This window comes from Vulpes lagopus, chromosome 18 (genome assembly GCF_018345385.1).
Source record: "Vulpes lagopus strain Blue_001 chromosome 18, ASM1834538v1, whole genome shotgun sequence".
In the NCBI taxonomy this organism is placed as follows: domain Eukaryota; kingdom Metazoa; phylum Chordata; class Mammalia; order Carnivora; family Canidae; genus Vulpes; species Vulpes lagopus.
Window position 1 is genome coordinate 15,104,956 of NC_054841.1, and position 14,783 is coordinate 15,119,738.

The window sequence follows — 14,783 nt, forward strand, 5'->3', positions numbered from 1 at the left end:
TGACATATTTACTATCTTGCCCTTTACACAAGAAATTTGCCAACCACTGGTCCAGCCTTAAGAAACTAATGGAAGAGGGGCATCTGAGTGGCTCAGTTGGTTAAGCATCTGCTTTCAGCTCAGGTCATGATCCCAGGGCCCTGGGATCAAGCCCTGCATCGAGATCCCTCCTCAGCAGGGGAGTCTGCCTTTGCTTCTCCCTTTCCCTCTCCCTCTCCCCCTGCTTGTGCTTTCTCTCTCGAATAAATAAAATCTTTTAAAAAGAGAAACTAATGGAGATATTAATAATGCAATTAAATGTAAACACATATGTCCTGTCTATACATTGTAGACAACACACAGACAAAAAAAATTTTTTTGAGAAAATATACTTCCTGTATTTGAAAACTCTGATCCAATACAGCAGATAAATCAATATGTCACTGATGAATGAGTGAAATTCCAACATTTTTATTCTTTCACTTTTTTGCTTTCTTCTTTCCCTTTAGTGTAAGTGAAAATGTCAACATTTATGTTGGAGCTACACTTGTTCATCCATTGTGACCATAGGCTGGTTATGCATATGAGTCAGGCAAAATCCAAGAAAAGCCTATTTTAAGAATGAACTGGCTGTTTGGAATTTACAATAAAGAGTATTGGAGAATTTTATTATTTTAGATTTCTATCAGTAAAATTTATAATAAATTCACACACACAAATATATTTTGTTTCAGGGAGCCAATTGCTAAACATTTACAAGCACACACACTGTTTTGAACTCCACTAGAATGTATGTTCCTTGAGGGTAAGAATTTTCTTTTATTTCAGTGCTTAGAACAACAAATGTAGCAGGTGTACCATCAACATACGACATGAATAAACAGGAGCATTGCTGGGAACACCTGGTTTCATGTGTTGATTATCAGACCTTCAATTTCCAGCTCCACCATTATCCAACTGTGTGGCCTTGAGTAAATTCTTTAACCTCTTTGAACCCTGGTTTCTTTATTTAAAAAGAGAAGATAGGGACGCCTGGGTGGCTCAGCAGTTCAGTATCTGCCTTCAGCTCAGGGCATGATCCTGGAGTCCCGGGATCGAGTCCCACGTCAGGCTCCCGGTGTGGAGCCTGCTTCTCCCTCTGCCTGTGTCTCTGCCTCTCTCTCTGAGTGTCTCTCATGAATAAATAAATCGTTTTAAAAAAATAAATAAATAAATAAAAATAAAAATAAAAAGAGAAGATAATTCTCTTACCTCACAGGGAGATGTTGACAATATATGCCTCTGCCTGGCACCTACTAGGTTTTTCCACAGGTGGGAGTTTCCTCCTCACCCTCCACACCTGCCACACACATACTCCGTGGTGACCCAGCCCTGCTGCTGTCACAAATTTCAGTGATGTCACAGCTCCCCTCCCAGGAAGCTCCAGCAGAGCCATGCTGACGGCCAGCCTGAGTGCTGGCCGAACTGAGAGGGGCAGGGCGCAGGTGGTGCCTGGTACCAGTGTTGCTCCATTTGTCTTTGAGGTCTCACAGCCCCAGTATGACTCCATCAGCAAAGAAGAGGCCCAAGAATAGAATGGTTTCTAAGGTTGGACTTGGGAGTGGACACAGAGGGGATCCAACCACACCCAGAACAGGGGCCATCTAGCCTTGGGGGAAAGGGAGAGGTGAGGGTGAAGGGAGGTCAGGAGAATTAGAGTGGTCTTCCCATTTCTGTCCCCAAACCAAGATGACAAAACCCCTGGTCAAAGGTTAGTCAAACCATGTTCAGCCAAATGGAGCAGCATAATGGAGGCATTCAGGGGTATTTTTCCTATGTTAGCATACTCTCTCCCTCTGTCTGTCAGATACAAGATGAAGAACCAAAGGACAAGATACCGCAATCTGTCAACAAAGTAATTGGGCGGCACCGACTTAAGATGGTGAGATCCCTCATATTGGTCCCTCCTGGGTGCCAGGCTTGTTGTGACCCAGAAGGGGTCACCAGGTGCAGCCCTGAGTTGAGCTGAGCCAAAGTCTAGGTGGGATGTGGGAGGCTACCCCAGGAAAGCTGAGGCTTCTGTTTTCCTGGTTTGTTGATCCTGGCAGGTATTAAAAAACTTGTCGCTCTTGAAGCTGCTCAAGAGCTCGAACCCCCGGATCCAAGAACTGCATAACTTGGCCAGAAGGTGTTGGAATTCACTGCTCAGAGTTCCACAGATCCTTGGTATCTCCACTGGGTGAGCTCAGCCCCCTGGCTATCTTTACTAGGAGTGGGCACTATGTATGCTGACAAATTTAGAAAACCTAATTTTCACAAAGGTTCTATGATAAAGGTATTTATTAGCCCTATTTTATGGATAGGGAAGCGAGGCTCAAAAGATAGTGACTTGTCCCAATAACTCAAACTGGTAAGTGATAGAGCTAGGATTTGAAGCCATTCCTGTGTGATATCAGAGCTGTGGTCCTAGCTAGTGTCATAATCATCCAATTATGGGGCTAACCACCAACTGGGGCACTACCCAAGCAAGAGGGACCACTCCTCCTCCTCCCCACCCTCAAGTCCATACCACTCAGAGATTCACCTGCACACCAGTCATCTAGCTAAGGCCTGGCTTCCTCATAAATCATGTCAGAATATTAAGAAAGTTGACATTTATTAGGCATCTGCTAAATACTTCACAAACATTTCCCATTGAGTTAATTCTTCACAGCAGTCCTATTAGATAGAGTTATCCCAGTTTCACAGTTGAGGAAACTAAGCTTTGAGAGGTGAAATTTCTTGCCCCAAATCACAGATGGTAAGAGGCACAAGCAAATTTGAACCCCCATTTGTTGGTCTTGAAAGCCTGTGGTGGCCAAGCCATTCCACCACTGCCTCCTCCTTTGTGGGGCTGGTGTGAGGGTCCCAGGCCCAATGCACAGTGGACACTCACTCAGCAGTGGCAGTTAGCATTGGTACTGGCATTACGTTGAGCCTCAGTCCTCACTCCACTCCACACATATTCAGCTAGAACAATGCTGTCACTGTGCAGAGGACTTAGTCTATTACACACCTTCTTGGGGCAGGTCTTCTTCTAGCACCAAATACCTCCACCTAATGCCTCCTATCAGAGCTCCTCTCGGAGCTGGCCTCCTAGACGCCAGCAATCAGGAAGCACTGGGCTGGAGGGGTCAGGCCTCTCTCATCCCATAGTTTTCCAACCTGTTTGAAGAAGCAGAACCTCTCTTCAAGTATCTGTCATCAAGCCCCAGCTGTGCTGTTAGGTAGAAAGGTATCCTGCCCTCACTCTGCCCCACCCCTGGGTGCAGAGGCATTTGAGATATCTCCTGAGAAACTTAAGGTTTCTTGGAGCAGAATTTGAAAACACTGGACTAGTTCACTCCACCTCTCTGAAATTCAGAGAGGCAGAACCATGGCCAGCGGCCCGTGAAGACAACATACAGTCCACATACAGTCCTAGGTGTTCTAACTCCTGGTCACTGCCTCTCACGTTCCCAACCTCTCCTGTCCCTTCAATGGTCCTCATCACCTCCTCTGCCTCCAGGCCCAAGGCCTCTGGTTGCGAAGTTTCTTTTCTGGTCCTCTCCACAGCTTTCTCGCCTGACCTGGCTGCATAGCAATGGTCTCGGGGTGAGGCTGGAGGACCAGGACCTTTAGTCTTACTGATTGCCTTCCCTCCCCCTGCCAGGAGCAGCAATGTCTGTGATAGAGTGGAACAAGATAATGAAGAGCTCCAAGAGGCTGGGTGCCCCAAGAAGACACTGGAATCCAAGAAGTTAGAGTCCACAGGGGAGCCCACGGTGGGACTATGGGAGAAGAATGAGGCGCAGCAGTCACCTGCAGCAGTGCGCCAGAGCCAAGAACAGATGGAGCCTGAGCTCCCAAGGACATCGAAGGGTCATGACCTGACCACTTACCCCAGAGTCCAGGGGAGCCAATCATCTACTAGGGACCCCCGCATCATCTTCCTGAAGACCTACCAGCACAGAACTCCCATGGGTGACAAGAAACAGCAGGAAACTGTAGCTGACCAGTGGATCTGGTTTGAAGGGTTGCCTACACGAATCCACCTCCCAGGGCCTCGAGTGATGTGCAGATCATCCACCCTGCGCTGGGTCAAGCGTTGCTGTACCCGCTTCTGCTCTGCATCACTTGAGCTACCCATGTGCCATCCATACAAAGTGTGACAGCACCACTGCCAGGCCAGGGTGAGACACAGGCCCCAAGCCAGGCCTGGAGCTGGGCCCCAGAGTGGGACTGTAACCAGCTTGCAGTGCTGGGGGACCCCTCCCTCATGCCTAGAGAGGGGGAAACCATTGATGGAGGCCACACAACAGGGTGGTGGCCAGGCTGGGGCCTCTCAAGATCCAAAGAGGGGTTCTGGGGAGGGACACTGGAAGTGGGCGTTCGGAGGTGGGTCATCTATCTCACTGCCTGGAGGCCTCAGGAGCCACAACAGCAGCTATGGCTCAGAATCTCAGTCAGGAGTCTGAGTAAGGGACTTGAGGGATTTCCAAATGTTAGAGGAAGGGGGAGTGGTCAAGTAGAGCTTTGCCATATCCCATCCCTTCTTAGACCAAATCACTGCCCCCATTTGTTTCATTTATTCATGCTTCAAAGAAGATTTCCTCTGAACAAAAAGTTTCTTAGCAAAAAAAGAAAGAAGACAAAAATACTCCAGCCTTCCATGAGAGAGCTGAGGTCCCAAGAGAGGAAGGGGTAAAAGTCTTGGGGGTCCATCTGAAAGGGAGGCTTCCCCTACACAAAACCCCAAACCCCAACCTGCTAGATTTCAGGGCACCCTGGTCCCTCTCCCCAGGCAGCAGAGCCCCCTGGTGGCCATCTGCACTCCTAACACCAAGGTCTCTGCTCACAGGTGGTGTGACCTGGGATGGGAGCCAGAAGTGTGAGGTGAGGGTGAAGATGGCGCCATCATCTGAGCGGGAGGGATGGGCGGAAAAATTCTCCAGTCTACAAATAAAATCTCCATAGTGAATTGAAGAATACTACCGCTGGTTCTGCCTGTTTGGGGCTGGCGGAAAGAGCCCCTCCACCCAGGTGGGGAGAGTAGTATGCATCTGATTTTAGATTTCTTCTACCCCATTCCCAGGCCCCTAAAGTCTGTCTAGAACCTGGCACACAGAAACCAGCAAACTGCATCCCTCCCCACTCGAGTGAGCTGGCCTCCAGAAGAGTGCACTCTATGAAGTCATGGAAGGGAGACAGTTGTCAGATGCTTTCTGGGTGCCAGGTACTTCAAATGGCCCTGCAAGACAAGGGGATGAGAGGCCATGGTTCTGAGACAGAAGGTGATTTGGCCAGGCTCAAGGGACTAGGAAGTGGCAGGGGCTGACTCTCATCTAGAACTGCTGGCTGCTCCCCATTCCATTTTCTGCAGAAAGGAAAAAGGCACAAGGAAGCATCCAGCCTGCCATTCATGGGCATTGCACCCTGGATATTGCAGCATCGGGTGTCAACAAATGGGTGTCAGCTGGGCCTCAAAATGTGTTCCACCTGGGTCAGGCCCCAGTACTCCAGCTAGACAGCTCTGGCGGGACACAAGCCCAGCCCCCCTACACGCAAGCCGCGTTGACCCCATCGAGTCGGGGTCGCCCTCTGTCGGCAGGAGCCACAGCCCTGAATATGCAGTTGGGGAGAGGAAAACCCAGGGAACCCGGGCTTTCTGGGGTTCTTCCCCTGCGAGGCAGGTTGCCCGGATTGGCGCCCTCAAGAGAGCGCACAGTGATCAAGGGGCGCAGAGCAGTTCCTGCAGGAACCCAGGCGGCAGCGGAGATGCCTGGAGCGGGAGAGAGGAAGACGGGAGGGGTTCCTCCGAATCTGCCCGCCTGCACGCTCCTCCATCCCGGCGCTCTGCTCTGAGACTGCGCCTGGCCGGCCGGCGCGACCACAATACGCACCCCACCGCGTTAGCCCTGGGCGGCGCTGCCAGCCTGAGCCCGCCGGCACAGGGGCTGCTCTGGGGCTGCCCCGCTCGGCCCCTGCGAGCCTACGCCTGCCTGGGTGCCGCGCTCCCCACTCCCGCCTCCTCCGCGCCCATCGCGCCACTTCCCGCGCCGCCTCCACCCTGCAACCTCCACCCCAAGCTGCCTTCCCGCTTGGCTTGCTTGCACTCCAGCCCACCTCCTGGGTAGTCGCCATTTCGGTTCCGTTACTGGACAGCATCCATCCCATCAGTCTTTGAAAATCACCCCACTGGCTCTCCCACCCCCAGCACTGTCCATTCCATCAACCTCCCAAACGAATGTCTGTCCCCGTGTGCTACCAGCAGGTAATCAGGGCAGCCGTGCTCTCAACCAAAACCTACCATGTTGCGGACCCCCTGCAGTAGCCTTCGTGGGAGCCTGCCCAGGAGTCCCAAGTGAGAACCCAAAAGGTGTGGGCCTGAGAAAGATTGGCTCCACTTTGCTGCAAAAGGAGCCAGAGTTGGGCCCAAGGACAGCGGTTGGATGGGCTGTTCCTGTGTGCTAAGGCTGGGATCCTTCCTGTCCAGGGCACCACCGGGGTGCAGAGGTGCAAGGGTGCAGGCCTCAGTGTGAATGACTCCCAGCACTGCACTCTTTCCAGCCTTACCCCCACTTGAGCTGGCACTTGGGCCTCAGGCAACCTGCCTTCCACAATCCCACAGCTGGAGTCCTCCCATTACCATCTTCCCTATGCTTGACTACTTCAATCTGAGGCACCTCTTCTGGGCTCAGTTAGATCCTGCTTTGGGCAGGAGGCGGCAACAGATCTCAGGGATCAGAGGAGACCACTCCAGAAAACAGCTCCCTACCAGTTAACAGGCAAAAATTAAAGTGTTTGATGCAGAGTGATTTTTAAGAAGTCACATGACCTCTCTGAGTCTATTTCAACGGTTTATAAAATTGGGATACTAATATCCATTCCACAGGGCCTGGAGAAAATCAGGCTTGATGCAGGTGAAGCCAGTTTGTGGGGTGTTGAACAAATATCCTTTTTTTCTGCCTCCTTCCTGGCCCTGTGCCACAATAAAGCCCTAACTGCTCACCTTTAAGGGAATTAGCTGCTTGTTAAAGAGCCAATCTTCTGTTCACATTCACAGCCTTTTGCTATGACATCTGGGTTCCAGAGACTGTCCCACTCCAACTCTGGATCACCTACCACTAAACATAATTGGAATGTGCAGAGAATGAAGCTGTTGAGGCAGACAGGCCTAGCTTCTCATCACCTGTGTGATGTTAGGGAAAGGTGTTTACTCCTTCAGTTTCTCTGTCTGCAAAGTGAGAAAATAATGGTGCCTATCTCACAGGATTGAGAAGAGACACAAGTCACTCTGCAATGGATGGTACATAGGAGCGCAGTAGTTGGTAGTTGTACCCCAATCATGGGCAAGCCTGTCCCCCAACTAACAGTTGAAAACACTGAGGCTTGGAAGAAAAGGATCTCCTCTGTAAAAGGAGTAGAGATGGGGCAGTGGCCCAGTAACTATAACTGCTTAGATTTCTGGATCACTTCCTATAGGTCAGGCATCATGCTAATAAGTGCTTTACACTAGATACCTCGTTGAATCCTCACAAGACCACAGAAAAGTGCTATCTTATATCCTCATCTTACAAACAAGGAAACCAAGGCAAGGGCAGATCACCAAGGCCTCACCACTAGTAAGGGGTCCCAGGACTTGACCCTGCACTCCACCGTAGCTCTCTCAAGTCAAATAGCCTTGGGACCCACTTTTCTTTTTTTTTTTAAAGTAGGCTCCACACTCAGCATGGAGCCCACACAAGGCTTGAATTGATAACCCTGAGATCAAGACCTGAGCTGAACTCTGGAAAACTGTGCGGAGGTTCCTCAAAGAGTTAAAAATAGATCTGCCCTACCACCCAGCAATTGCACTGCTGGGGATTTACCCCAAAGATACAGATGCACTGACACGCCGGGACACCTGCACCCCAATGTTTATAGCAGTAATGTCCACAATAGCCAAACTGCAGAAGGAGCCTCAGTGTCCATCAAAAGATGAATGGATAAAGAAGATGTGGTTTATGTATACAATGGAATATTACTCAGCCATTAGAAACGACAAATACCCACCATTTGCTTCGAGGTGGATGGAACTGGAGGGTATTATGCTGAGTGAAATAAGTCAATCAGAGAAGGACAAACATTATATGGTCTCACTCATTTGGGGAATATAAAAAATAGTGAAAGGGAATAAAGGGGAAAGGAGAGAAAATGAGTGGGAGGTATCAGAGAGGGAGACAGAACATGAGAGACTCCTAACTCTGGGAAACGAACAAGGGGTGGTGGAAAGGGAGGAGGGCAAGGGGTGGGGGGTGACTGGGTGATGGGCACTGAGTGGGGCACTTGATGGGATGAGCACTGGGTGTTATGCTATATATTGGCAAATTGAACTCCAATAAAAAAAAAAAAAAAAAAGACCTGAGCTGAGGGGCACCTGGGTGGCTCAGTGGTTGAGAGTCTGCCTTTGGCTCAGGTCATGGTCCTGGACTCCTGGGATCGAGTCCCGCATCAGGCTCCCTGTAGGGAGACTGCTTCTCCCTCTGCCTGTGTCTCTGCCTCTCCTTCTCTCATGAATAAATAAATAAATGAAATCTTAAAAAAAAAAAAAAAAAAAGACCTGAGCTGAGATGCAGTCAGATGCTTAATCAACTGAGCTGCCCAGAGCCCCAGACCCCTACAAATCTGACTTGTCCAGGGAGTGGCAAGATAGGGATCCAAACTCTCAGCAACCTGTACCCATCCCTATCTCAACACTATTTTCACTACCACTTGCTACTTTCCTACAGAAAACCTCAAGCAAGGCTTTCTCTTTCCATAGAGGGCCTCTCTTGTGCCCTGAATCTGCCCACACTCACCTGCCCCTGAAACTCTGTGCTCCTTGAGCTACAGATATAGGGAAGAGATCCATGTCTGTGCACTGACTGCCCCCCCTGGGACTGCCAGAGGAAGCTACTCTGATCTGGGAAGTCACTGAGCAGCCTAAGAAACTGTTTCCAGGGGAGCCTGTTTGAGCTGTGCACCTCATGATTCATGGGCCTGGAGCTTCCCACCCCACCCCCTGGCATCTGCTGGCTGCCATCCTGGCTCCTATTTGGCTCTGATCTGGACAGGGCTACCTAGAACTGGCAGTTAGGGGAACCCACTGAGCTAGACATCTCTTTCTCTTTTCCCATCTTCCAGGTCATAAACTATTCTGAGAGCACCAGCTATGCAGTAGTCTCCACTTCTCTCCCTATAGAAGTTGAGATAGTTGAGGGTGGGGGGGGTGGGATGGAAGGAGGTCCAGGCTTCAGACTCCCTAGAAAGCCAAGAGACACACCAACTCAGTGGCGGGGTGGAGGTAACTTTCCCTTATCCTTTCATCCATTCACTTGGGAATCTGTGGCCATATTTAATATACTACCAGTTATTCTTAGAAAGCTGTCATGTTTACAAAGCACTACACATCTTTGTATTTAAAACAATAGAAGGCAGAGGTGACAGATTGTTTTAACTAATTAAAGAACATGCATATCCTTTAACTATTAATGTCTTCAAAATGAGTTTATTGTCAGAACCAGAGCCCAAATCCTGGGTCTGCTGGTTCCTAACACATAACCTTGGGCAAATGTCTTAGTTTCCTCATCATCCTCATGATATTTCCTATTTCTGAGGGTTGTTGTGAAGATTAATAACAGGTAAAGCACTTAGCCTACTTCTGGACATGTATTAAGCACAGCTATTTATTATTAAAATGATAAACAGGGGCGCCTGGATGGCATAGCTGGTTGGGTGTCAGTCAGACTCTTGGTTTCAGGGTTGTGATCTCAGGGTTGAGATTGAGCCCCCCCACATTGGGCTCCACACTCAGCACAAAGTCTGCTTGGGATTCATATTCTCTCCCCCCCCAAAAAAAAAATATTTGTCTTTAAAAACTATATATATTAAAAAATAAAATAAATGACAAACATGTCCCTGCCACTGCCCAGTTCTCTTTGGAACTTGTCTCTAGACACTTTTTATTGTTACTTCAGAAATCATAACAATTTCATTAAAGTCATACATTTCTCAATCCCAACTGTCGTCCAGCTCAGTCACTGTGATTATTGTGAGAAAAAAATATTGGCTCCCCTGACTTCTGGCAAAGATTTGTCATTACAGAAGATATGCAGAACAGGCACAGGTCTCTGATGGAAACTCCCAGAGATGTGGGCCAACACAGATGGAGCAACCAGCCCATAGCTGACCACGGGAGACAGCAGCCACATGATATATGCTCTGGTTCCCTTCCCCAAGTAACAAGTTAGCCACGTGCCTTTATAGTTTGTGGTGTCTGGGGGAAATCCACCAACTTAGGGGAAGTCACCTCAGTTTGTCTTATCTCCTGGACTCTGCAGCCAGGATCCAAGTCCCACTAACAAGCTGCTTTCTTCCAGCTTGGCCAGGGCCCTGAGTTACTGAAGTGCCTCACCCTGGCACCTTCCCTGTCATCCCCCAAGCATGTTCACTCTCCAACCTTCATCCTGTCAGCCTCCTCTCCCTACTCTGCAGGGCTGGGAGCCAGGAAGCTAGACAGGCTTCCTGGGCAGAGAGCAAAACTCATCTGTGAAGCCCTAACACTGTAAGCTGAAAGCTGTCCACGGTCTTGGACTCAGAGGACCCAAAGAGGAACACGGATGGTTTCTAGAAGTGGGTCTAGATCAAGTGCATTCCACTGGACACATTCATAAATCACTGGCAAGAAAAAGAAAACTCAGTCATGGCACTTCATCCAAGACAGAGCAGAGGAGGGCGTAGATGGAGAGGGTAGGACACAGGAATTCCCTGCACTTAGCATTTTAACCAAATGGACGAATAATCTGGGGTCTGGAAGGGGGGAAGTTGGCCTAATCATCCTGTATAGCTTCCCTGTCTGGCTGTGCAGGTCTCTCACTGGCCCAACCATGGCAGTACAAAGTAAGCACACGCAGAACCGTGGAAAATACTGTATTTATGTACATAGGAGGGACAGCTGCAAGCCCCCCACAGAGGACATGCCACCCCAAAGAAAAATCTTAGCAGCAAATTCCTATCTCCCTCAGCACTATCAGCGCAGCCCAAGTTGGAAGGCTAGGCTTCCTGTTTCTGGGCACCCATCATACCCTTCCCAGTGTAGAATTCCCAGGAAGGCAGGAAAAAGGAACTATTGCCAGAAGTGAGGTCCGGTGGGAGCTGGGGTGCCTAGTCATTCCCAGAGAAGAGGCAGTGACTCTATCATGAAGGGTGGACCAGAAGCAATGCTGGGATTCTTCTCTGGGTCCTATGGCCTGCTCTGTTGAAAGCTGGCAGCAGTAGACCCAGTAGAACTGGAAGAAAGTTAGTCATGGGTTCATGGGTGTGCGCACACATGCGTGTAGCAGGACACAGGTTGTGTATTTTCTTTGTGCTTCATGCCTCCATCTGCCGTCCTCTCCCTGACAGCAGCCTAATACTTTGCACCTCTGTCTCTTTCTGTGGCTATGGATCCAGAAACCGAGTGTTTCTCCAAACAGAATAGCTGTGGTTCAGCAACATGGCAAAGGTAACAGCTGTCCCAGGAAGGTTAAGACAGATGACTAGAAGAGTGGTTTGCTCCAATCAGATATCCTTGATTTGGTTCTTTTTAAAAATAACAGGCTGGTGACAGGTGTGGTGGCTCAAGAATGACATGGTTCCAATTCTGTTATTACCCTGAAAGAGGTCCCCTTGATGACCTCCCAAATAGCAAGGCTTCAGCAGACAGAGGCCATTCTTGAAGCTGTGGTCCTGACTGCTACCTGCCTTCTTGACGGGGCCTCACTATCTCTCTCACACCAACAGAGACTTCACATTTCCAGGGTTCCTCTCAGACCTGGGCTGGACCTCATCTGGAAGGTCTGAGCAGCCCAAGGTGTTGGGGGTGTGGGGCCAAGTGCCCAGCCGGGTGTCCAAAGGACCCGATTCTAGACATTGGATTTAGGGGCTGAGTTGAGGGGGATCTCCTTGAGCTCCGTCCGCATGCACAGGTACTCCCCGATGACAGCCATGAGTGCAATGCACACGGCTTGAACCAGCCACCAGGTCAGCGCCGAGGGGAAACGGGAGCTGTAGAACCAGCAGCCCAGGAGGTGAAAGAAATGGACAGTGACAGTGAAATCCAGACACTGCTTCCCTCGCCGGATGAAGTACAGCAAGCCCAGGGCACTGTGGGGAGAGGACAGCAGTGAGTTGTCACTGGGTTGTCCTGGCCTTGGATCATTTGGGGAGTAGAGACAATTAGGATAACAGCATAGTGATCAGAAGCAAGCAAGAGAAGTGTGAAGCAAGAGTTACATTATTAGATGCCTAAAGAAAGCTGGCAGGTAATGCTGGGAGGGAATCAGGTTGGGTGGAAGAAAAACAAAACTATAAGCTTGATGAGAAATGGTGACCATCGCTCAGGGGAATCCTAGGGACCCTGAAGCATACATGGGCCATCGAAAGTGAGGACAACAGGCTATTTGCAGCTGGGCAAATCCACATGCTGGAAGGTTGGTCTGGAATCAATTGATCTTCCCAGTTTTCAAGAGAAGCCAGAAATCTGGATTTTTTTTTTAATAGAAAATATCCTTTCAACTAAGTGGAAAAATGTTTAATTTCAAACACCACTTGTGGGATGTCAAACAGAACATATCTAGGAGACAAATTCAGGTCAGGTCAGCCCACCCACTTTCAATCTCCAGTGTAAGGTCGAGAACAATAATGTGCAAGGTGTTGGTCTAAGTAGTTCCCATGAATGAATTGATTTAATCCTTACAACTATGAGATAGGTAATATTATTCGCCTCATTTTACTGATGAGGAAACTTGTTCAAAGTCACTAGACTAGTGGGAAAGCTGAGATTCAAAGCCAAGTGAGTCAACCATCTAGAGCCTGAGATCATAGTCACTATGCTAAACTACCTCTCAAGGGGCAGGCAATGGTCATGAGTGGCGTTAAATTTTATCCAGTCAAACCCTTCAGGTGTACCAACAAGAAGCCCAAAGCCTAGAGAGAAGGGACTTAATTTGGCCAATGGCACAAGGACCAACAGAACTGACTTCTCCTGACTCCCAGTCCAATCCCCTCCTCATCTCATTCTACAACAGGGAAGTGATCTGAGATGAAAGCTATCCCACAGGCAGCATGCAGAGTGACGTAAGAGCTTTTCAGCTAAGTCGAAATCATGATAGAAGGAGCCCTATTATGGAGCCAGTCCCAGAACTGGCCTTTGCCACCCACTTTAGTCTACCACTCCCCAGGAACAAGCGCCAGCCTGTCCCATGTCCAAATTTAGGAAGTTAGTTCCAGTGCTGGACCCCAAAAGCTGGAGAGCAAAACTGGTGATACTCACCAGGTGAGGGCGTTGAGGATGAAGGACATCATGGACAGCCGGCCTGGAGGGGTGGAAAAGCCCAGGATCTGAGGGGGAATCACAAATGGAAATATGCTGGAAGTGACTTGGCTTGGTAGAGCTCCAGGCTCCAGGACCTCCCAAGGAAAAAGCATTCATCCCAAAGCACAGAAGACAACAGGCCTCTCCATCAGTGTGGCAGCCTAATTCCAACAAGGTGCTTTCACAGACATCCACTATGGTATCTTATATGACTCCAAATAGCAGCCAGGAAGAGACTTACAAAGGAGAAGCCAAAGTCCAGAGATGAACATTAAGTAACTTGCCCAAAAGTGATATCATAATTAAAGAAAGAGTAAGGACTATTACAGGGTTCAGCAAACTGGTCCCCTACCAGTCAGACATCTAGTTTTGTACATAGGTCTTACGGAAACGCTACCACACCTATTTGCTTAGTACTGTCTCTGGCTGCTTTTGCACCACAGTGGCGTTATTGAGTAGTTGTGACCTAAAACCTTTACTATCTTGCCCTTTAAGAAAAAGTCTGCCAACCCCCAGTCTATAATCCAGGTTGTATGCATGAGATGACTCTTCAACAGAGCCCAGGATTTCCACAGGCTCTTCCCAGGAGGACAGAGGCTCCTAAGAGGCTACTTCTGGGCACCTGATGTGTGTGCAACTTCCACCACTCTTGATACAATGCTACTGAATACCAAACATCTGCCCAGCATTGTCAGCTTACGAAGGCCTCTGACTCTAATCAACTCCTGTTATCCTCACAACCACCTCACAAAGCTATTTTTATCATTACTGTTACCTCTTTTCAGATAATACCTTGCCCAAGGGCTACACAGAGAATAAGCAGCAGGAGCATTCTAGACCTCCTGGCTGAGAAGTGTGCTCATTACCATTCACCACAGCTGCTTCTCAGATGCAACCAACCATCTCATAACCCATTACTTCAGAAAGCACTCTTCATCTTCCTAGGCACCTCTGGGGTCTCTCGGCCTCATAACATTTTGCTGAGAATTATTCCGCCCAGTTTCCAGGAGAGAAAACAGGCTCAGAAAAGTGAAGCAACTTGCCCAAAGTCCCATGGCTAGTACATCTGGACCCAGATTGGACGCTAAACCTTTCTGAATCCAAAGTACAGGCTCTTTGTGTTACAGTCCACGACCTCTCTGCTATTGCTCTCATGATTTTGCAGAGGGGATAACTAGAGTTCAGGGAGGACAACACTTGCCCCACATCATAGGGCTAGTAAACGGAATTTAAACAGAGGCCGGGGGTAGCCCCGGTGGCTCAGCGGTTTAGCTCCGCCTTCAGCCTAGGGCATGATCCTGGAGACCTGGGATCGAGTCCCACGTTGGGCTCCCTGCATGGAGCCTGCTTCTCCCTCTGCCTGTGTCTCTGCCTCTCACTCTCTCTGTGTCTCTCATGAATAAGTAAAATCTTTAAAAAATAAAAAAAATAA

General features: G+C 49.1%; 2 protein-coding genes across 3 annotated transcripts in view; one reads left to right on the forward strand and one right to left on the reverse strand.

Annotated features, from left to right (window-relative positions):
• The window catches only part of SYS1 (SYS1 golgi trafficking protein), a 42,482-nt gene that overhangs the window by 26,641 nt on the left and 1,058 nt on the right, over positions 1–14,783 (reverse strand). The window contains exons 3-4 of one of the 2 annotated variants that reach the window (XM_041732904.1): positions 13,310–13,377; positions 10,912–12,141 (exon numbers count right to left, since the gene is read on the reverse strand). In XM_041732904.1, the coding sequence (XP_041588838.1) occupies positions 11,901–12,141; positions 13,310–13,377 (309 nt within the window). In that variant the 3' untranslated portion in view covers positions 10,912–11,900. Of the gene's footprint in view, positions 1–10,911; positions 12,142–13,309; positions 13,378–14,783 lie in introns of those variants that run through there. The other variant, XM_041732905.1, reaches the window with a different exon arrangement.
• On the forward strand, positions 1,519–4,232 carry TP53TG5 (TP53 target 5). Its single transcript, XM_041732902.1, has 4 exons — positions 1,519–1,566; positions 1,826–1,900; positions 2,067–2,197; positions 3,650–4,232. The coding sequence occupies exons 1-4, from the start codon at positions 1,519–1,521 to the stop codon at positions 4,146–4,148; spliced, it is 753 nt and encodes a 250-aa protein (XP_041588836.1). The 3' UTR covers positions 4,149–4,232.